Genomic DNA, 23048 nt, shown 5'->3' on the forward strand with positions numbered 1-23048 from the left:
ACGTCATTTCCGGTGACTGTACTCTCGGGGAGTTGTGGGGATTGTAGTCCTGGACCCGGAAGCAGAGCCGGAAGTGGAGCTGGTGCTGTGTTTTGGAGAGTCCAGAGATGGCTGAGGTGAGATGATGATGGTGGTGGTTGCTCTATGTGTCTGCTCTGATGGGGTGGTTTCCTATGAGTCTGCTCTGATGGGGGTGGTTGTCCTGTGTGTCTGCTCTGATGATGGGGGTGGTTGTCCTGTGAGTCAGCTCTGATGGGGGTGGTTGTCCTGTATGTCTGCTCTGATGATGGGGGTGGTTGTCCTGTGTGTCTGCTCTGATGGGGGTGGTTGTCCTGTGAGTCTGTTCTGATGGGGGTGGTTGTCCTGTGTGTCTGCTCTGATGATGGGGGTGGTTGTCCTATATGTCTGCCCTGATGGGGGTGGTTGTCCTGTGAGTCTGCTCTGATGGGGGTGGTTGTCCTGTGAGTCTGCTCTGATGGGGGTGGTTGTCCTGTGTGTCTGCTCTGATGAGGTTGGTTGTCCTGTGTGTCTGCTCTGATGAGGTTGGTTGTCCTGTGTGTCTGCTCTGATGGGGTTGGTTGTCCTGTGTGTCTGCTCTGATGGGGGTGGTTGTCCTATGTGTCTGCTCTGATGGGGGTGGTTGTCCTGTGAGTCTGCTCTGATGGGGGTGGTTGTCCTGTGAGTCTGCTCTGATGGGGGTGGTTGTCCTGTGAGTCTGCTCTGATGGGGGTGGTTGTCCTGTGTGTCTGCTCTGATGGGGGTGGTTGTCCTGTGAGTCTGCGCTGAAGGCTGTGATTGTCCTGTGTGTCTGCTCTGATGGAGGATGGTTATTAATAATGGGATGTACCCGGGCAGTGCCAGCTGCTGAGGATGTCCATTCCTTGTATAATAGTGCAGGGGACTACAACTCCTCTCATCTCCTGCAGAATAGGGTTTCTATAAGTAACATTGACGCTCTGCATCGTCCTCCTCGATCTGCTGTCAGCGCAGCGCAGTCACCATAGTATATAGGAGCTGACACTTTAGAAATGTATCTGGTTTCCTGATCATCATCTCTGCTTGTTGTCAGTGAATGGAACATTGTTCTTTATCAGGACTGGTGGCTCTCACAGCTGAAGGTTTGTTACAATTGTATCCAGACTGGACAATCCTGGACTGATACATTGTAACAGCTGATCTGCTCCTGTGTCCAGAGGCCGAGACCACCAGACGCAGCGCTGGACCCCGCGTCTGACCTGTCGCGCGGCCGGACCCCGCGTCTGACCCGTCGCGCGGCCGGACCCCGCGTCTGACCCGTCGCGCGGCCGGACCCCGCGTCTGACCCGTCGCGCGGCCGGACCCCGCGTCTGACCTGACCTCTGCCCTTCTTCTTCCAGATGGAGGAGTTAACCCTGAACCTCGGAGATCTGGACCTGACCTCTGATGACTTGACTCTGGACACGGTGAGCAGTGAGTATCCGCTCCGGTCCCTATCATCCCACCATCTCTGTATTTTTCTGCTTTTCCCGGGTCCTGATAAAGATGAGGATCCCCAACCCCTCTGCCAAATATGAGCATTCCGCTATAAATGGAAGCCAGCTGTGGGGGAGGAGCGGTATGGAGGACGCTGTAGATAAAAGGCGCCATTATCAGCCTGTGTCTCCTCTCCATCATGTGGAGGTCTGGGGGTCCTCTCTGAGGGGCCGGTGGTGGCGGCCGTCTCTTCCCCCTTTCTCTGCTTATATGTCTATTCATCTCTCTGCTCAGTCCACATTCAGGAGAACCTGGAGGACGCTCTGGTGCAGGAAGCCTTGAAGACGGTGAGTGTTATACAGATGATATCATGGTCAGCAGTTTTCTAATGTCCTTTTTTTGTCAGTTTCTGCTTCGTGTCAGTGAATGTACAAATCATGTATTGCTTGTCACAGTGTGTCGGGGGTATTTCCGCACTGTGGCGAGGAGCTGCTCCATTACTGCACTGCGGCGTGGAGCGGCTCCATTACTGCACTGCGGCGTGGAGCGGCTCCATTACTGCACTGCGGCGTGGAGCGGCTCCATTACTGCACTGCGGCGTGGAGCGGCTCCATTACTGCACTGCGGCGTGGAGCGGCTCCATTACTGCACTGCGGCGTGGAGCGGCTCCATTACTGCACTGCGGCGTGGAGCGGCTCCATTACTGCACTGCGGCGTGGAGCGGCTCCATTACTGCACTGCGGCGTGGAGCGGCTCCACTACTGCACTGCGGCGTGGAGCGGCTCCACTACTGCACTGCGGCGTGGAGCGGCTCCACTACTGCACTGCGGCGTGGAGCGGCTCCACTACTGCACTGCGGCGTGGAGCGGCCCCACTAGTGCACTGCGGCGTGGAGCGGCCCCACTAGTGCACTGCGGCGTGGAGCGGCCCCACTAGTGCACTGCGGCGTGGAGCGGCCCCACTAGTGCACTGCGGCGTGGAGCTGCCCCACTAGTGCACTGCGGCGTGGAGCTGCCCCACTAGTGCACTGCGGCGTGGAGCTGCCCCACTAGTGCACTGCGGCGTGGAGCTGCCCCACTAGTGCACTGCGGCGTGGAGCTGCCCCACTAGTGCACTGCGGCGTGGAGCTGCCCCACTAGTGCACTGCGGCGTGGAGCTGCCCCACTAGTGCACTGCGGCGTGGAGCTGCCCCACTAGTGCACTGCGGCGTGGAGCTGCCCCACTAGTGCACTGCGGCGTGGAGCTGCCCCACTAGTGCACTGCGGCGTGGAGCTGCCCCACTAGTGCACTGCGGCGTGGAGCTGCCCCACTACTGCACTGCGGGTTACTGCGGTTGTATTTGTTCCTGTTGATATTCAGCTGAGGTACAGTAATAATGCAGCCGTACCTCACTGCACTGTGTGAATACCCCCAGACTTCTGTCTTGTGTACAGATGTGAGAGCTGGAACGTTCTATACGTGAATTCCATAAATAATTGTTTCTCTTTTTCTGTTTCCTTCACCTTTGTTCCGGCGGATCCGTCCTCTGGCCGCTCTCAGGGTGTGGACCTCAGACAGTACTCTAAGCAGGTGGAGCTGGAGCTGCAGCAGATCGAACATGTGTCCATCAAAGACTGTATCCTTCCACTGGCAGGATCAGCCCGACCCTCCCGTCTTTCCGACCCTCCCGTCTTTCTCACCCTCCCATCTTCCCGTCTCTCCCGCCCCCCCCCCCCCCCCCGTCCTCCCATCTTGTATTTTACTCTTAGCTTTGTGTCCGTTTTTCTCAGCTTGCTTGTAGATATTGAGCAAAGTCAGAACATCGCCTCCCTGCACAACCAGATCATCGCCTGTGACGCCATCCTGGAGGTGAGAGTCTCTTCAGTCACAGCTCTGCTGTATCATGTGCTCAGATATGAGTATAGTGTCCTGCGGTGCAGCCACCTTGTATTGTTAGTGTGGGTGATGACAGCAGCCACTTCATGGGTCGGTGTCTGCCATAATGTCTTCTCCTTTCTCCTGTTATTGTGTTTTGCATTGTCTCCATGTGTTGCGTTCCCAGAGGATGGGCCTCATGCTGGGCGGCTTCCAGTCTGACCTCAGCTCCATCAGCTCAGAGATCCAGTCCTTACAGGAGATGTCACTCGCCATGAACATAAAGCTGAAAAACCGCCAGACTGTGAGGAGTGAACTGAGCGAGCTGGTCGACGAGCTGATCATCCCCAACACCATGATAAGGTAAGTGCATTGTGTACGGGGGCAGGTGAGGAGAGACGGGCACATAAAGACTGGGACCCCTGGTGATAGTGTTCTTGCACTGGAACCCCTGGTGACGGAGAGCACATGCACAGACCCCTGGTGACTGTGAGCATTGAGATGGACCTCTTGTGATGTTGTATGTGCACATGGACCCCTAGTGATGGTGTGCATGAACTGGGGCCCCTGGAGACTGTGGCATGCTTCAGGACCCCTGGAGACTGTGGCATGCTTCAGGACCCCTGGAGACTGTGGCATGCTTCAGGACCCCTGGAGACTGTGGCATGCTTCAGGACCCCTGGTGACTGTGGCATGCTTCAGGACCCCTGATGACTGTGGCATGCATCAGGACCCCTGGTGACTGTGAGCATGGAAATGGACCTCTTGTTATGTTGTACGCGCACATGGACCCCTAGTGATGGTGTGCATGAACTTGGGCCTCTGGTGACTGTGAGCACGCATACATAGAGACCCCTGGTGACTACATGCACGCACAAGGACACCTGGGGAGGACGCGCACCTTCAGTGATCACTTAGATGCCCACAGACAGTCACTGACAGCTCGCCCATCCGGTGGAGGCTCAGACACCCACATTTCTCGGTTGCAGTGTGATCCTGGACGTCCCGGTCACAGAGCAGCAGTTTGTGGAGCAGTTACAGGAGCTAAATAATAAGATCAATTATGTGAAGGAGCAGGCGTTCAGGGACACTCAGGCCTGCGGGGACGTACAGGACACGCTGCACAAGCTGAAGATAAAGGTCAGTGTCGCCCTCCTCTCACAATCTGGTTATGCCACTTGCTGGATCTCATCTATCGGCATCTCTGCTTCCGGAGCAGCGCTCTCCCTTGTACAGAGATGTTGTCTGTGTCCGTCCTGAGCCCCAGCCGTGTACAGATCGCTGTATTCTGCTGTGCGTCTTCTCTCTCTCGCTTTGTACAATCCTCCCGGTTATTAATCTTCTGTTCTGGATTTCAGGCTGTAGCTAAAGTTCGTGAGTTCATTCTGCAGAAGATCTACTCCTTCCGGAAACCAATGACGAATTACCAGATCCCCCAGAATGCACTGCTCAAATACCGGTGAGTTCGGGGTTAAAATTAATTTGTCGCAATAATTTACCCTACAAGTAGCAATAAGTGCTTGTCTTCATTGCACCCCCTCTGATTCTTAATACAGCTCAGCCTTCACTGCTCTTATAGGGGTGTTACATTGATGACCTCCCCCCTTCTATAGGCCGTCAGTAGTAGATTGGTGGGGGGCTCCTGGCACCGCTGCACAGCGCCACATTGATCTTGGTAGCTGATTCTGGTTCTGCAGCTTAGTCCCATTAAAATAAACGAGGCTGAGCCGTAATATCAGACACAACTGGTACGAAATACATGGAGCCATAACTGGTAAATACTGAAGAGGCTGCAGCGCTCCGCTTCACTCTCTCTGGTAGGCATTAAGCATTAGGTAGCGTTCACACAGGCAATGCAGTTTTGGTCCAAACACGTGCAGTTTTTATTGCTTTCCACAGGTTGCACAGCACCAAAACAAACTCATAAACATAAATCCCGGCCTTATCCAGGCGCTAACTAAACAGAACAGACCATGGCTACTCAGACACAGCTGAGCTAGCCCCAATCTGGTCAAACACAATCATCCATAGCAACCACTGGTACTTGTGGTTCTCTGCGCATGGGCGGTGCAGACTCTTCTCAGAGAGGGATGGTTGCCTGTCTCTCTCTTTAGCTCTAAGACACATCAAGTATGGTCACCTTCCCTGAGCTGACTTAGGAGAACAGCTAGCCTCTTCATGTGCAGAGCTAGCCAGGTGCACTAATCAGAGCCTGCAGAGCTAGAATTTAACCCTATCCTACCTGACATTGCTACACTCTTTCTTCAGCTGGAGTCGGACCCTAGCGGTCTGATATATCTCTTCTCTCATACATCCAAGCCTGTAATGTGACGGAGAGGTGCATTCCACTGTGATATCCAGATTATTACTTGTCTGCAGGTTCAAAAAAAACATAAAAGCCATCCCACCACGTCAAGGTGACCCTATTCAGGACTGTCCTTTCGGCTAGTATTAAAGCCTTACCATATGTCAAGTGATTTACATATGAATAAAGGCTGAGAAGGACCGAGACCCGGCTAATGGACACCCAGCCATGGGGAAATACATGTACTACATGTTAGGTTTTTTTTAAAATCAAAATTATGTTAAAACAGCAATAGTGCATGAAGTTATTTGTTTACTGAAGGGTATTTGCTTACTTTTGTTTTTATCTTGGGTTTTGTCTGTTTAGTGGCCAGTGTGAACATGCGCTTACACGCCGCATACACACGAACTTATATTCCAGTTCATCACTTTAGGTTTTTGTCTGCAGGTTCTTCTATCAATTCCTTTTGGGGAACGAGAGATCCGTGGCTCAGGAGATCCAGGACGAGTATATGGAGACTATGAGCAAAGTCTACTTGTCCTACTTCAAGTCTTACACCAGCCGCCTGATGAAAGTGCAGGTGAGAAAGGAGCAATGGGGGAAATGACAGATGAGCAGCGGCAGAGAAGATGACGGGAACTAATATACAACCCCTACTCCGATAAAGTTGGGGCACTGTGTAAAGAGAAGTAGAATATAATGATATGGAAACTCTCTTCTCACCTTATAATATTCACAGCAGAAGTTAGAACAGATCAAACAATGAGCGTCGGACATTTTTACATTTCATTTGAAAACATTAACTCATTTAGAAACTGGTGGCAGCGACACATCTTGGAAAATTTGGGACAGGGTTAAGAAAAGTCCGAAACCGTAAATGGTGATAATGAAAATCAGCCGAAGGGTCAAATTTCAACAGTCACATGACTGTGTGTAAAAAGAGCATGTTAGAGAGGCAGAGTCTCTCAGGAGTAAAGATGGTCGGAGATCACTAATCTGAGAACAACTGCAGCTAAAAATTGTGGAATAATTTCATAAAAATGTTCCTTAACATATATTTGCAAAGACTTTGAATATCCCCCATGTACAGCATATAATATCATTAGACGAATGTGGAGAAACCCATGTCTTTAAGGGACAAGGCCGACGGTCAGTTTTGGATTCTTGTGATCTACGGGCCTTCAGGCGGTGCTGCATTACAAATGGGCATGGTTCGATCATGCAAATGACTGCACGGGCTCAGGAATACTTCAATAATTGGTTGTCAGTGATTACAGATCGCCGTGCGATCCCCAAATGTAAGGTACAGCTCTATCGTGTAACGTAGAAGCCATATATCAGCACAAAACAGAAATTCTGCCATCTTTTCTGGGCCAAAGATCATTTATAATGGACGGAGGCAAAATGGAAAACTCTTCTGTGGTCAGATGAATCAAAACGTGAAATTCTTTATGGAAACCTTGGATGCCATGTCCTGCGGACAAAGGAGGAGAAGGACCATCCAGCTTATTATTGAGGAGAGGGGCCATCCAGCTTATTAGTGAGGAGAGGGGCCATCCAGCTTATTATTGAGGAGAGGGGCCATCCAGCTTATTATTGAGGAGAGGGGCCATCCAGCTTGTTATCGAGGAGAGGGGCCATCCAGCTTGTTATCGAGGAGAGGGGCCATCCAGCTTGTTATCGAGGAGAGGGGCCATGCAGCTTGTTATTGAGGAGAGGGACCATCCAGCTTGTTATCTAGGAGAGGGACCATCCAGCTTGATATCGAGGAGAGGGGCCATCCAGCTTGTTATCGAGGAGAGGGGCCATCCAGATTATTAGTGAGGAGAGGGGCCATCCAGCTTATTATTGAGGAGAGGGGCCATCCAGCTTGTTATCGAGAAGAGGGGCCATCCAGCTTGTTATCGAGGAGAGGGGCCATTTAGCTTGTTATCGAGGAGAGGAACCATCCAGCTTGTTATCGAGGAGCGGGACCATCCAGCTTGTTATCGAGGAGCGGGACCATCCAGCTTGTTATCGAGGAGAGGGACCATCCAGCTTGGTATCGAGGAGAGGGGCCATCCAGCTTGTTATCGAGGAGAGGGGCCATCCAGCTTGTTATCGAGGAGAGGGGCCATCCAGCTTGTTATCGAGGAGAGGGGCCATCCAGCTTGTTATCGAGGAGAGGGGCCATCCAGCTTGTTATCGAGGAGAGGGGCCATCCAGCTTCTTATCGAGGAGAGGGACCATCCAGCTTGTTATCTGCACACAGTTCACGTCTGTGATTATATGGGGGCTGCATTGGTGCCTATGGCAGGGGCAGTTAGACATGAAAGGCACCATCAATGTTGAGCATTATATAGAGGAGATCAAACAACATCTTCTTCACCCAGACAACGTCTATTTCAGGGAAGACCTTGCATATTAGAGCAGGACAATGGTAAAGGTAAACCCCATCCTGCCTCCATCACAGCAGCACAGCTCTGCAGGAGAAGAGTTCGGGGGATAAATCGGCCGCCTGCAGTCTGGACCTTTCACCATTAGAAAACATTTGATGCATTAGGAAACAAAAAATCCGGCAAAGATCCCGAACTGTGGAGCAGCGAGAATCCGACATCAGACAAGAAGGTGACAACGTTCCTTTCCAAAAACTCCAGCAAATGTCTCCCCACTTCCCCGACATTTACAGACTGTTGAAGTCTGTCCCACAGTAGTGAGCACGGCCCGGGCACAATGGCGGACACGGCCCGGGCACAACGGCGGACACAATTGCTCTGAGATGTGTTGCCGCCATCAATTTCTAAATACATTTTTTTTTTCAAATGAAATGTAAATATGTCCGACATTCACCTTCTGATCTGTTCTATGTTCTGTGTGATAAAATATAGAGATGAGATTTCCTCCTCATCGTATTCTTGTTTTCTGCACATTTTACACAGTGGCTTTTTTGGCGTTGCGGCTGTATAATAAGGTGTCACAGTATTGAATCCTTATAACATTGGGAGGAGCAACCTCCCGTATACGGAGGGGTATAGCGCACGGATCAGCCATGTGCTGCGCATCCGTGGGTTAATGGATAGGACTAAACATGGCGTCATCCCATGCGGAGGAGACGCACAGGACGGATCCATGGGCTGAATCATGTCCCCCAGCGCATTATTTACCCCTGCAGTCACCGGACACGCGGGGGGATGTGACCGCGGCCATGTTCAGCTTCTTTACTTTACGTCATGGGTGCGGTACACAGGACTGATCAGGGATCATGCACCGCTATAACATAGGTGTGTGAGCAGTGTATGACCAGGATGTGATTGCTGCTCTGGGGTATGATGAGGACATTATTCCCCTCCCCCTTTCATCATGTCCGCCCTTCTTTCTTTTTCGTTTTATTTCAGTACGAGGAAGTCGCAGAGAAGGACGACCTGATGGGCATTGAGGACACGGCCAAAAAAGATATCCTGGTCCCTGTCCTCGGGCTCCCACCTCGCATCACTCATCTGCTGCCTTTACTATAGATTAACCACTAAACGTCCGCCCGTAGGGGTTTTACAGCAACGTCGGGGGCTTTATTCTGCTGCACTGCGAAACATCAATGGCTCCACTCCCCTCTCCATGTAGAAGTCAGAGGCCAGTCTTGGTTTTCCTGCACCTAGGCGTAAAATTCAGTGTGGCGCCCCCTCCTGTACCCAACTGAAGTGTTACGTGACCGTTAGCTTTTTGCATGTTACGGTGCTGACTGCACCCTGGGCACAAGCCCGGTCTGCCCCCTCCATTGACGCCCCTGCAGAAGTGAGGAAAAGCCCTTCAAAGCCCAAAACTCTGTAGTATTAAGGGGCAAATGTGCCCAGTTGTGCTGGTCCTGGCCTCCTTCCCTCTCCATAATGGCGGCTGATCTTATATCCTTGCCTCGTAATTCGGCTTTTATTCTCCTTAATTCTGAGACACGCTTCTTCTCCAAACCGGCATTACGGAACAAGAACACGGTGTTCACCGTAGGGAACAGGGCGGCCATCATCAATCCGACCGAGCTGGAGGGTCCGATCATCGTGCCGCACACGGCGCAGAGGAGCGACGTCAGAGTAAGTGACGGACCAGGACGAGGCTGTGAAAGAAGGGCGGGGGATGCACAGAGAAATGGAGACCCTTTTATCATTTTTTGTGGGGTCTTTGATGGTGTCCTTCTCCCCGTCCTCTCTCCAGTACCCGTTTGAGTCCCTGTTTCGCAGTCAGCACTACGCCCTCCTGGACAACAGCTGCCGGGAGTTCCTCTTCCTCTCGGACTTCTTCCTGGTGAGCGGAGTGGCCGCTCTGGAGCTGTTCAATACGGTGATGGGCCGCAGCTTGTCCATGTTCCTGGTGAGTCCACATATGGGAAAAATATAGACCATTCCAACCAATCAGGGCTCTGCTTTCATAATCCAAAAAGTGCTGCAGGAAATGAGAGCCGGGCTGTGATTGGCCACTGTCCCATTTGCGACTCATTCATTCTCATCCTCCATCTACAGAAGCACATTGACTCCTACGTGTCGGACTGCTACGACAGCATCGCCATCTTCCTCTGTATACACATCGTGCTGCGGTTCAAGGGCATCGCGCAGAGGAGGGACATCCCTGCCATAGACAAGTGAGACGTGCCGCCTCTATAATGCACCGTCCTAGGGACAAGACCTATAGTCAGAGGCTTCTACAGGTTTACAGACATCTCTTATTGCGCTAATGCATCTAAAATGTACAAAAATGGAGAGTGTCTGCAAATGGTCTTGATTTGAAAATATGCCGTTTTGTGTATGCAGCTCGTAGGCAGAGCTATGTGTTACCAAGCTAATGGAGGACAAACAAGACCCCGTGTAGCCTGAGTTGCAGTTGTGTTACTCCTCTGTTCTCATTGAAGTGAATGGAGCTCTGGTGATAGTGGATCTACTGGGGCTGCCGGTAATTACTGTTGTCCTCGCCCGTCACAGGTACTGGGACGCCCTGCTGGACATGCTGTGGCCTCGCTTCCAATATATCCTGGAGCTGAACATACAGAGTATCCGGAACACGGACCCTCAGAGACTGGGGACTCTGGACACGAGACCCCACTATGTAAGACCCAGGGATTACATATTCCACCCGCAGAATAGTGAGTGCAGCTCTGGAGTATAATAAGGATGGAACTCAGGATCCGTAATGTAATGTATGTACACAGTGACTGCACCAGCAGAATAGTGAGTGCAGCTCTGGAGGATGATACAGGATGTAACTCAGGATCAGTAATGTAATGTATGTACACAGTGTCTACACCTGCAGAAAAGTGAGTGCAGCTCTGGAGGATGATACAGGAGGTAACTCAGGATCAGTAATGTAATGTATGTACACAGTGACTGCACCAGCAGAATAGTGAGTGCAGCTCTGGAGTATAATACCTGATAAGTCATGTGCATGTTCTCATCCTCCTCGCAGATCACCAGACGTTATGCTGAGTTCTCTTCGGCTATTGTCAGCATAAACCAGACATTTCCAAATGAGAAGACGCACGTCCTCCTGGGGCAGCTGCAGGTACCGGTGTATAGTGCTATATCAGTGATGAATGCCCTGGGATCGGGGAGTCTGTGCACCGTCTCCCGCCTCGTCTTCCTCCTTAGTTTACTCTGTAGTTTCTTACTTCAGGTGGAGGTGGAGAACTTTGTCCTGAGAATGGCAGCGGAGTTCTCGTCCAGGAAGGAGCAGCTCATCTTCCTGATTAATAACTACGACATGATGCTGAGCGTGCTGATGGTGAGTTATGGACGCCCCTGTTACTACCTGTCTCTGTACAACCCCCATCCTTTATTCATCTTCTCATTCTTTATTTAAAGGAACGGGCGTCATCTGACAGTAAAGAGGTGGAAAGTTTCCAGCAGCTTCTAACTGCGCGGACTCAGGTCAGTGGCTGCTGCAGCGGCTCTTTACTGCACTTTATGGCACTGGGCTGATGTCACATTTCTCCACCAGGAGTTTATAGAAGAGATCCTGTCTCCATCCTTTGGGGGAATGATCGCCTTTGTGAAAGAATCTGAAGCTCTTATTGAGAAGGGGCAGCTGGACCGGCTCCGGAGCGAGGAAGGTGGGCGACTCCATGATGCGGACCACGTGCAATGAGAGGCTGGCCCCACTCCTGACCCGTTTCTTTCTTCCAGCTCGTGTCGCTCTGCTGGTGCGAGGCTTCTCTTCTACGTGGAAACAGGCGGTGGAGACGCTCAGCCATGATGTGATGAGGTCCTTCACCAACTTCAAGAATGGCACCAGCATAATACAGGTAACGTGGATCTGAGGAGGACAGGACAATATCCGCTATCTATATATATCCGCAGCCATGTCAGAAATTACTGCCGGCAAGACGATGTAAATGTGCAATCACATGCTAAGTAGTACAGCGGATACTACAGATTCTGTATACAGGTAGCTCCCCCTAGTGGTGACTGCAGGCAGAATCTTATCATGTATCTCTGTATACAGGGAGCTCCCCCTAGTGGTGGCTACAGACAGGATCTTATCATATATCTCTGTATACAGGGAGCTCCCCCTAGTGGTGGCTGTAGACAGGATCTCATCATATATCTCTGTATACAGGGAGCTCCTCCTAGTGGCTGCAGACAGAATCTTATCATGTATCTCTGTATACAGGGAGCTCCCCTTAGTGGTGGCTGCAGACAGGATCCCATCATGTATCTCTGTATAGAGGGAGCTCCCCCTAGTGGTGGCTGCAGACAGAATTTCATCATGTATCTCTATACAGGGAGCTCCACCTAGTGGTGGCTGCAGACAGAATTTCATCATGTATCTCTGTATATAGGGAGCTCCCCTTAGTGGTGGCTATAGACATAATCTTATCATGTATCTCTGTATACAGGGAGCTCCCCCTAGTGGTGGCTACAGACAGAATCTTATCATGTATCTCTGTATACAGGGAGCTCCCCCTAGTGGTGGCTACAGACAGGATCTTATCATGTATCTCTGTATACAGGGAGCTCCCCCTAGTGGTGGCTGCAGACAGAATCTTATCATGTATCTCTATATACAGGGAGCTCCCCCTAGTGGTGGCTGCAGACAGAATCTTATCATGTATCTCTGTATACAGGGAGCTCCCCCTAGTGGTGGCTGCAGACAGAATTTCATCATGTATCTCTGTATACAGGGAGCTCCCCCTAGTGGTGGCTGCAGACAGAATTTCATCATGTATCTCTGTATATAGGGAGCTCCCCTTAGTGTTGGCTGTAGACATAATCTTATCATGTATCTCTGTATACAGGGAGCTCCACCTAGTGGTGGCTGCAGGCAGAATTTAATCATGTATCTCTGTATATAGGGAGCTCCCCTTAGTGGTGGCTGTAGACATAATCTTTTCACGTATCTCTGTATACAGGGAGCTCCCCCTAGTGGTGGCTGCAGACAGAATCTTATCATGTATCTCTGTATACAGGGAGCTCCCCCTAGTGGTCGCCACAGACAGGATCTCAATATGTATCTCTGTATACAGGGAGCTCCCCCTAGTGGTGGCTACAGCTAGCTAGAATGTTAGCATTTCACTCCACAGGGGATTCAGCTTTGACCTCAATAACATTTATACAAAATAAAGGTGGATAAAAGGTTTAACTTTTTCGAGGAGATCTGCAGCCACAAGAATATTAATAGCTGATCGCACACTTATCTCCATTCTCCTCTGAACACCATAACATTGATCTTCTACGGTTTGTATAAAACTGCAAATCAATCCCATCTATAAATTCATACAGGCTTTGATCTGAGTTTTTTCTCTCTCCTGCAGGGGGCGCTCACACAGCTGATCCAGTATTATCATCGCTTCCATAAGATCCTGTCCCAGCCCCCGCTCAGGAATCTGCCGGTTTGCTCAGAATTAATCAATCTCCATCATCTGATGGTCGAGCTGAAGAAGCACAAACCAAACTTCTGAGGGGTCCGCACTTCTGGATTGTGAAATACTGTACAATAGTCTCTACACCAACGTCTCCTGGCCGCTCCTCGTCTTGTAAGGTTCTTAATTTATGTGATAAACCTGTCCCTAATAAAGTAACGTCTCCGGTCTCAGACTCTGTCATTGGATGATTAAAGGGAAGCGGTCATCAGTTTTTAATATCCCAACAAATGCTACCACCTTTTTCTGCTATGACGCATTTCACACATGATGACATTGCCATCTGACCCCTCTGTACACCTGAGACATACCATTTGATTTGGTCCTGTGCTGTAGTTAAAGAGAACCTGTCATATGACCATCAACATAAGGCCCCGATCCGACCTGAAAGACAAGAAAAAGAGCTTTTATTATACTCATCTGGGGACGGTCCAGGCCGATGGGTGTTGCTCATCTTGGTCCGGAGCCTCCCATCTTCTTACGATCGCCGTCCTCCTTCTTGCTTCATGTGGATGACACGTCCTACGTCATCCATACAGAGTCCCCAAAGTGGCGCTCCTGGACAGGGCAGAGCAAAATACTGCAGTGCTAAGGTGGAAAGAAAGTTTAACTACAGGTGCGTCTCACAAAATTATAATATCATCAAAAAGTTAATTTATTTCAGTTCTTCAATATAAAAAGTGAAACTCCTATATTATATAGAGTCATTACACACAGAGGGATCTATTATATAGAGTCATTACACACAGAGGGATCTATTATATAGAGTCATTACACACAGAGGGATCTATTATATAGAGTCATTGCGCACAGAGGGGTCTATTTCAAGTGTTTATTTCTGTTAATGTTGATGATTATGACTTACAGCCAATGAAAACACAAGTTATCTCAGTAAATTAGAATAATTAACAAAAAATACCTGCAAAGGCTTCCTAAGAGTTTAAAAAGGTCCCTTAGTCTGTTTCAGTAGGCCCCACAATCATGGGGAAGACTACTGACTTGACAGATGTCCAGAAGGCAGTCATTGACACACTCCACAAGGAGGGTAAAGCCACAAAAGGTCATTGGTAAAGAAGCTGGCTGTTCACAGAGTGCTGTATCCAAGCATATTAATGAAAAGTTGAGTGGAAGGAAAAAGTGTGGTAGAAAAAGGTGCACAAGCAACCGGGATAACCGCAGCCTGGAAAAGATTAAGAAAAGGCCATTCAAAAATTTGGGGGAGATTCACAAGGAGTGGACTGCTGCTGGAGTCATTGCTTCAAGAGCCACCACACACAGACGTATCCAGGACATGGGCTACAAGTGTCACATTCCTTGTGTCAGGCCACTCATGACCAATAGACAACGCCAGAAGCGTCTTACCTGGGCCAAGGAGAAAAACACCTGGACTGTTCTCAGTGGTCCAAGGTGTTGTTTTCCGATGAAAGTAAATTTTGCATTTAATTTGGAAATCAAGGTCCCAGAGTCTGGAGGAAGAGTGGAGAGGCCACAATCCAAGCTGCTGGAAGTCTAGTGTGAAGTTTCCACAATCAGTGATGGTTTGGGGAGCCATGTCATCTGCTGGTGTAGGTCCACTGTGTTTTATCAAGACCAAAGTCAGCGCAGCCGTCTACCAGGACATTGTAGAGCACTTCATGCTTCCCTCTGCCGACAAGCTTTTTGGAGATGGAAATGTCATTCTCCAGCAGGACTTGGCCCCTGTCCACACTGCCAAAAGTACCAATACCTGGTTTACACACAACAGTATCACTGTGCTTGATTGGCAGCAAACTCACCTGACCTTAACCCCATAGAGAATCTATTATAGAGAATCTATGGGGCATTGTCAAGAGGAAGATGAGAGACCCCAGACCCAACAATGCAGACGAGCTGAAGGCTTCTATCAAAGCCACCTGGGCTTCCATAAACCCTCAGCAGGGCCACAGGCTGATCCATCCATGCCACATTGCCGCATTGATGCAGTAATTGATGCAAAAGGAGCCCGGCCAAGTATTGAGAGCATTTACTGAACATACATTTCAGATTTTAAAATCATTTTTCAAGCTGTTGTTATAAAGTATTCTAATTTACTGAGATAATGACTTTTGTGTTTTCATTGGCTGTAAGCCATAATCATCAACATTAACAGAAATAAACACGTGAAATAGATCCCTCTATGTGTAATGACTCTATATAATAGATCCCTCTGTGTGTAATGACTCTATATAATAGATCCCTCTGTGTGTAATGACTCTATATAATAGATCCCTCTGCGTGTAATGACTATATAATAGATCCCTCTGCGCGTAATGACTATATAATAGATCCCTCTGTGCGTGATGACACTGTATAATAGATCCCTGTGTGTAATGACTCTATATAATAGATCCCTCCGTGTGTAATGACTGTATATAATAGATCCCTCCGTGTGTAATGACTGTATATAACAGATCCCTCCGTGTGTAATGACTCTATATAACAGATCCCTCCGTGTGTAATGACTCTATATAACAGATCCCTCTGTGTATAAGGACTCTATATAACAGATCCCTCTGTGTGTAATGACTCTATATAATAGATCCCTCCGTGTGTAATGACTCTATATAATAGATGAGTTTCACTTTTTGTATTGAAGAACTGAAATTAACTTTTTGATGATATTCTTTTCGTGAGAAGCACCTGTATCTTTCTATGTGGAAGATGAGAATAAAACCCCGAAGGCTCATTGCGGTATTTATATAGTGGTGAAATGAGGTTTCATCCACAGCGATGGCAGCCCAGCACGGCCCCGGGATGTGAGATCTCACCATACAGCGGTAAATCTGTAGCGCACTCCTTACAGGAGGCGACTGTCGAATTAAACAAAAATGTAATCTGTGCAAAGATGCTCCGAGTTCTCCAGATATACAAAGGTAAGGCAGGTTTCCAACTGTTGCAGAACTACAACTAAAGAATCTTATCATGTATCTTTGTATGCAGGGAGCTCCCCCTAGTGGTGACTGCAGAAAGGACCTTATCATGTATCTCTGTATACAGGGTGCTCCCCCTAGTGGCAGCTGCAGACAGAAATCATGTGTTCAAAATTTGGTGCAAAATATTTTTGGCTGAAAAGCCACACCTTTTTTCAAAATTCATGCACAAAATGTCTGCACCATGTAGATTAGATGTTAAAATGTCATCCACCAAACCGCAATAAATCTGCGGCATTTCCATCACATCTGAACCAGTCCTAGCGTAAACACAAACACCATGGGCCAGGCAAGGCTTGACCGCCACCAGTTCATGGTCAAACAGAACAAATCCTGGAATAAAGTCACTTTTACTAAATAAAATCAGACCACATTTAGACTCTTTAGAGAAAGTATATATTGCTGCTGCCGTAAATTTTCCTAAACACAAAAAAAGCAAAGAAAATTCTAAAAAGTAAATGATCTAGTATAAAAAAAACTATTACAATCTTAGGAAAATCCCAGCAGAATATAGTATATGTCATATAAATTAATGAGATCCCACACGAAAACAAGGAGCACAATGGATGAGGACGACGTGTGATGTGCGGTGGATGCCGGCTCAGCGCTGTGCTGACACTTATGATGCAGACTGGGGAAGCAAAGCTGCTGCAGGGAAGAATCCCACCCATCATGGTGGGGGTCTGTCGTGTCTTTATTGTGCTCCTTCACCGGGGTTTTAACAACAGCACCAGTCGCTCCCTCCTCTGTACAAGCGTCACTGTGCGGGTGAAGGTGGTGTCACAATGTTGGCCTCTTTTTACTATAGGTCTCTCAGTTTGCTGCGCGCCCCCTCGGCTGTCGTCACACACAACAGAAACAGTCTTGATTTATTTTTGTTTTTTTCCAGTCCATCTTCCCACATGGCCCGGGAGTCAGCGTTACTTCTGCTCTTTAGTCGGGGCGTAGTACAACTCCAGGGGTTTGCTCACCTTCCAATATTTCTCATTAACCAGCTCAAGTGTTAATGAACCGTTCAGAGTCTGAGGGTGGAAATAAAAAAGGAAAATTAAAACGACTGTTACGCTTTAATGGTAGACTCAGATGAGCGGACTGGACCCATTTACCGGTCTGTATACCGATTGTGATATAGAAGACAGAACCGCAGTGAGGATCAGAACGGTGCTGCCGGTTCTGTGCTTCCGATGAGCACAGAAATCTATACGTCCTTTATATACTGTACGGCCTGGTGTGTACTCACTGTGTACTGTCCTCCTGCAGCCCCCGCACAGATATATATTGTATACTGCTTCTCGCTGACCTCCCCCAGGGTTACTCCGTCCGCTCCTCCTCTCTGCGCTTGCTCCTCCAGGGCGATGCGAAGAGCCAAATATTTTGAAAGATGATCGACTGTGGCGTTTGCTGTGGTCTTCACAAACCTGAAGGAAGGAGAAGTGGTCAAATCCTGCAAATCTGATCCGAGTGCTCCCACATGGGGCCAGTATGAAATGCATCATTCAGGGCATCTGTACGCTCAAAATTTAAAGTGAATGTGACCTGGAGTTACCCCAATAATCCACGCTGCATCATATCAATGAAGTGCGAGCTCAGAGGCGTCACCTGGTTTGGCTGTAGCCATCTTTCTCCACCAGCAGAGGATGGGCCCTGAACACCAGCTCAATCTCACTGCCCGCTTCTCCCATTCCTTGCGGATCCGGACTCCTCATCCCACCCTCATGTGACATGTCTGGTTCTGCTCCTGAATCCTCAGAGGCTCGGGACCTCTTGCGGCTCGGCCCTGCCTCTTGGTTGCTGTGCACAGATGGGTTACTGACGTGCGAGCGGCTGTCACAATTGTCTTCTCCACCGCTGAACGTTGTGTTGTCTGATTCTTGCTGGTGTTTCCGCACTCGTTGGGCCCTAAATATAGGAGAGGAAAAAGTCAGAAATGTCGGGATGTTTCCCGTTACCTCTCGGGTCCTTACACGTCTTCTCTACCTGTTCATAGCTTGCATTTTTAGGCCCTCCTCGATGCTGCTGCTCAGAGCGTGCGGGTTGTGCAGCCGGCTCAGCTTTGCCAGGACTCGGTCCTGATGTGCTTCATACTCGTCTCTGCTGGGGTAGATCTTGGAAATTAAAGCATCAAAATTTGGATCGGGGCGGAGGGATCGTTTAGAAACAAGCTTCTTCCTGCATGTGGGGCATTCCTTGTTCCTAGGTATAAAAGTGACAATGATCATGGCTCTGTCAGTTGTACATCATTTTATCCAGGCTCTTCATTTACTCCTATACTAGACTCCTATGGGGGCAGGTAGTGAGCGGTACAGCCTCATGTAAGCTTATGGGCGCAGCATCAATATTTAGACATCCGAAGCACTAGCGATGCCATTGAATGATGAGCCTGTGTCAGGGGATGGTGAGAAGATACACACTTATGAGATACCACAAATGTCAAATAGATGGGACTTTTACCTAAACGAAAAGCAGTAAACTAACCCGTCCACAACCGAGATCTTTATTATATTCTACGAGCAGTCACAAACAACCAAGTGAATAGTTGGGGGTCCCAGCTCCTATCACGCATTATCCGGCACGGTCTTCATCTCACTAGCAGTGCTGTCTATGGTTATACATCTGGATGCTCCAGCAATACTGACCCGCTGCGCAGAGCAGTGACGATACAGTCCGAGCAAAACCGGTGCAGACATTCTTTGGTTGTCATTGTGTTCTTCAGCATATCCAAACAGATGGGACACATGAGTTCACTGTGGAGGCTCCGAGGGGACACTGCGATCTCCGTACCGTCCATGATGGCCTCCTACAGACACATTAGTGGCCATTAACCAACGTCCGCAACACGCGATACAAGAATCTACAACTCTCCCAAGCCGGTGACATACCTGTGGCGTGCGGTGCAGCTCGTACAGACTGAGCTCCCACGTCTTGCTGGAGCACTGCGCACTCACTGGAGTCGCCATCTTGCCACCGGCCGGTCTACGAGAGGGAAAAAAAAAAGAAAGTTAAAATCTTACAACCAAAGGAAACATAATTAACCTAAAAAGAGGATGAGCACTGAATGCAGTCAGATACTGATGGAGGAAGGGGGGCAAACGAAAACGTCCTATGTCATATGAGAATACAGGGGTATAAAACCAGCTAAAAAACAAAATATAGTACTGGAGGAGGCGATCCAGTCCCCAAATATTAAAACAGGGGATCGACAGTCAAAGAGCAGTCCGTAATCTTAGCTCAGACCTGTCCCCATTATATCACAAGACATTATCAAAACCTGGGACATATGGCTTCCCGATATGCTCGATCCCACAGACTTGCTTGACACAGAACTTTAGGATCTGCGCTCTAGAAATTAGTGGAGGATTCCAGAAGATGATCCTACATTTACTACTCATCCCATGAATAAGTGATACAAATGTTGGACAAATCCTTTAAGGCATCGTCATAATTTTTGACCCCCTCCCCCATCTATTGGCGATCTAGGGTCTAGAGTAGGGATGTCAAACTCAAACACACAGAGGGCCAAAATGAAAAACTTGGGCAAAGTTGCGGGCCAACTAGCATACAGTATAATGGGCCCGATATAGGGGTGGTGGTTCTGATGTCAAGGGCCAAATAAAACCACCAGCCAAAGTTTGACATGCATGGTCTAGAGGGAACTTTCTGAACATATCCAAGTTCTGCAGCAGTAATTCTTCATAAAAAGTGCGAAGTTTACACTAAAAGTGTCTTCAGGCCATTAATTTTTGCAGACAAGTGTCCTGCGTATCTGGCAGCAACCCCTCCCGATCCCGGCTATGCAAGCGACAGTGATTGAAGCAGGAACCGCCGGCATTGTATGCTTCATTACTGCGTCTACACATGGATATGAACCAGTGGCCCCTACAAAGCAATCTAGGCTGAATGTTTAAACTTCCAACAGGTTTCCTTTAAGTGAAGGGGACCATCGGTGACATTCAGTGGAAGACCCCCCAGCACTGCCAGCCTGCAGACATCTCCCATAATACATATTATACACACGTCCATTTGTAAATGTGTCCATCTGAAAAAAAACAACATATTCCAAAGTTTTCGTTTGTCGGATCAGTTTGAAAACAGAAACTTTAGTTTCCATTTGTATTTTTACTTGCGGTGTCTCCAGTGTTAGGAGTGTGCAGCGCGTAGAAACTAATCAGTTTAACAATTGACAACTGATCCATTTCCAATAGACTGTAATGTTCCATTATTCTTATGGAATTAAAAAAAAACTAAAAAACTTGTGCAGACGACATGTTTATCTGAACAAAAATGAATAAAACGAATGGCTAAAACAGATACAAAATAAAAACATTTTAAGAAAAAAAAAAAAAGAAAACGAATGGGTCCTATAAAGCGATGTTCACACAGTTTTTTGGAGGCGGTCAAAAGTGACAAGGTTTTTATTGCCAGTGGAAACCACTTCAGAAAATAATTCATTTTGGGACAGATTTCCATCTGATGATTTTTTTTTTTGCAGCATTTTGATTGGTCGTTGCCTCGCTTGGGGAGCTGACAGCTCTCTCCCCGCCCCTCACCTCCATCCAGGATTTTTTCAAAACCTCTTCAGGAAAAAAAAGAAAAAGTAGAAAAGACTCCTCATATCAACAGCAAAGTGGATTTCCCATAGGAATGAGGGTTTTGAGAAGGATTTTGGTTCAGAACTGCTCTAAAAATTGTGTGTGAACATCGCCTCAATGAATTTTTATATTCTCCACGCTCAAAAAGTGAAAGAAAAACTGACACGAGAACAGCGTCTGACAGACGGCTAAAAAGCTCTTCTGATCGGTTAGTTTTTAAACATTTTCATGATCTCCGCTGGCGCGCTCCATCAGAGCCATTAGTTTGTTACAATGTATCAGGTTAGAGTCCATGCAGTTTAGACTGGATACAACTGTAACAAACCCTCAGCTGTGACTCAGTACTGATCTGTTCACATAGGAGGAGTCTCCTCCTTAGGACTATCAGTATTTGGTCAGTATTCGATCAGTATTTTTTCTCAGGAGTGGGAGCCAAAACCAGGAGTGGGTGATAAATGCAGAATTGGTGACTTGTTTCTATTATACCTTTTCTCTGATTGTTCCTCACCTGGTTTTGGCTCCCACTCCTGAGAAAAAATACTGACCGAATACTGATCAAATACTGAGAGTGGGGCCGTGGCCTTAGAGATGAACTCTTTACACATCACAGGCTGAAGCTTTGGGCCCCAGAGAGCGGACAGTCCCAGGGGAGCCCCCCAACGCACAGACAGTCCCAGGGGAGACCCCCAACGCACAGACAGTCCCAGGGGAGCCCCCCAACGCACAGACAGTCCCAGGGGAGCCCCCCAACGCACAGACAGTCCCAGGGGAGCCCCCCAACGCACAGACAGTCCCAGGGGAGCCCCCCAACGCAGACAGTCCCAGGGGAGCCCCAACTTTCCCTGTCTACCCCAGGGGCCCCCAACCTTCAAAGGCTCTCCAAAGCTGCTCCCCTCTCATCCAGCAGGGACACCATGTGTGTTTTTTGCATTCTGCAGAACTACAACTCCCAGCATGTTCCCCCTATCTAAGGCAGAGGGTTACCATATGAAGCAGCACTACAAGTCCCAGCACACACTCCCAGCCTCAGCAGTATAATCAGGGGTGATGCTACAAGCTGGAGCCGCACTCTATGACACCAGTGCTTTCCATAACACTGCACGCTGGTCATTGTAGTTCCACAGCATGCACATACATCACATTTAGCCGGCCATTAGCACCGCCCGGTCTCGTACCGATCACTTACGTCACGTAAACTCCGGTGTTCGGTGCAAGAAAAAAAAAAAAGACAGAACAACAGGAAGCGTTACCTGCTTCCGGTTTTACGTCACTTCCGGCGAGCGTTGGTGGGATTCTCACTGAGACCTGGCAACGGTGAGCCAGAAAACTCCGCCCAGAGGCCGAGATCAGCCAATCAGCGCTTTGTCAATGAATTCCTCAGTTCCCGCGTTCTCTGTGACCGTCCAATGAGAAAGCTCAGGCACTAGTGAAAGCTCCGCCCCTCCATATAAGAAGGCGAGAGCTGAGAGGAATTTGTCATTTTTGTTGTAATATCCGATTTATCACATTGATGTTATCCCAGTGATAACACCTGATAATACTATTAATATTGTGTCATGCATCAGTCCTGTTTGGTTACTGAGCCAATAATGGAGTAATGTGTATTTTAACACTTTATACATTTATATCGCCCTACTATACTGTAGCGCTGTGGACTAATAAGTGGCGTTGCCCTCTGCCACAGCTCACTCTGACCACACAACGAACGTTCTTCCAGTCATGTGGACATGACCACTGCAGCCAATCACTGACCCAATGTGTCAGCGCTGCGACAAGTGATTGGCGTGAGCAGGTCCATGTCTGAATGACCGGAAGAGGATGTAGACGAATGGTAAAGACGTCTACATCCTGCACACACCACTAGGGGGAGCTCACTGCATACAGATGTATACAGCTCCGTGACGGCTGCATCCATCCATGGATCCATGTGCGACCGTCCTGGATAATGATGAGCCGACATCAGGGGACATCATCCATCAACACTGGGATGGAAACTCTTGTGACTACGTCACTATTATTAAGCACTG

At 48.6% G+C, this 23048-nt stretch overlaps 2 protein-coding genes across 4 annotated transcripts; one reads left to right on the top strand and one right to left on the bottom strand.

Annotated features, from left to right (window-relative positions):
• Positions 1-13657, top strand: VPS52 (VPS52 subunit of GARP complex). The gene is made up of 20 exons (XM_073641985.1): positions 1-116; positions 1377-1449; positions 1747-1799; positions 2992-3067; positions 3233-3300; positions 3494-3669; positions 4296-4446; positions 4665-4765; positions 6059-6191; positions 8986-9043; positions 9536-9669; positions 9791-9946; positions 10096-10214; positions 10552-10675; positions 11033-11128; positions 11240-11347; positions 11428-11493; positions 11564-11675; positions 11749-11867; positions 13377-13657. Exons 1-20 carry the CDS (start codon positions 108-110, stop codon positions 13521-13523), a joined length of 2079 nt encoding a protein of 692 aa, XP_073498086.1. The 5' UTR covers positions 1-107; the 3' UTR covers positions 13524-13657.
• A 3154-nt stretch (positions 13658-16811) lies between these two features.
• RING1 (ring finger protein 1) lies at positions 16812-22316 on the bottom strand. Of its 3 annotated transcripts, none has more exons than XM_073641989.1 (7): positions 22272-22316; positions 19312-19405; positions 19069-19229; positions 18410-18625; positions 18032-18331; positions 17673-17850; positions 16812-17454 (listed from the first exon to the last, which is right to left on the bottom strand). In XM_073641989.1, the coding sequence occupies exons 2-7, from the start codon at positions 19387-19389 to the stop codon at positions 17353-17355; spliced, it is 1035 nt and encodes a 344-aa protein (XP_073498090.1). In that variant the 5' UTR covers positions 19390-19405; positions 22272-22316; the 3' UTR covers positions 16812-17352. The 3 variants fall into 3 exon arrangements, with proteins under 3 accessions (XP_073498090.1, XP_073498088.1, XP_073498091.1); XM_073641987.1 differs by having other exon boundaries at positions 22208-22300; XM_073641990.1 differs by lacking the exon at positions 22272-22316 and adding an exon at positions 22197-22220.
• Positions 22317-23048: the final 732 nt, after the last annotated feature.

The sequence above is a fragment of the Phyllobates terribilis genome, unplaced genomic scaffold (genome assembly GCF_046119375.1).
Source record: "Phyllobates terribilis strain yellow unplaced genomic scaffold, ASM4611937v1 Scaffold_7__3_contigs__length_470593459, whole genome shotgun sequence".
NCBI classification, from domain to species: Eukaryota; Metazoa; Chordata; class Amphibia; order Anura; family Dendrobatidae; genus Phyllobates; species Phyllobates terribilis.

Coding starts and splice junctions, on each gene's coding strand:
- VPS52 (XM_073641985.1), top strand. Junction 6,192..8,985: donor GCCGCCTGATGAAAGTGCAG/GTGAGAAAGGAG, acceptor GTTTTATTTCAG/TACGAGGAAGTCGCAGAGAA. Junction 10,676..11,032: donor TGGACACGAGACCCCACTAT/GTAAGACCCAGG, acceptor TCCTCCTCGCAG/ATCACCAGACGTTATGCTGA.
- RING1 (XM_073641989.1), bottom strand. CDS start 19,389: ATGGCGACTCCAGTGAGTGCGCAGTGCTCCAGCAAGACGTGGGAGCTC. Junction 19,230..19,311: donor AGCTGCACCGCACGCCACAG/GTATGTCACCGG, acceptor ATGTGTCTGTAG/GAGGCCATCATGGACGGTAC. Junction 18,626..19,068: donor GTCACTGCTCTGCGCAGCGG/GTCAGTATTGCT, acceptor TTTTATACCTAG/GAACAAGGAATGCCCCACAT.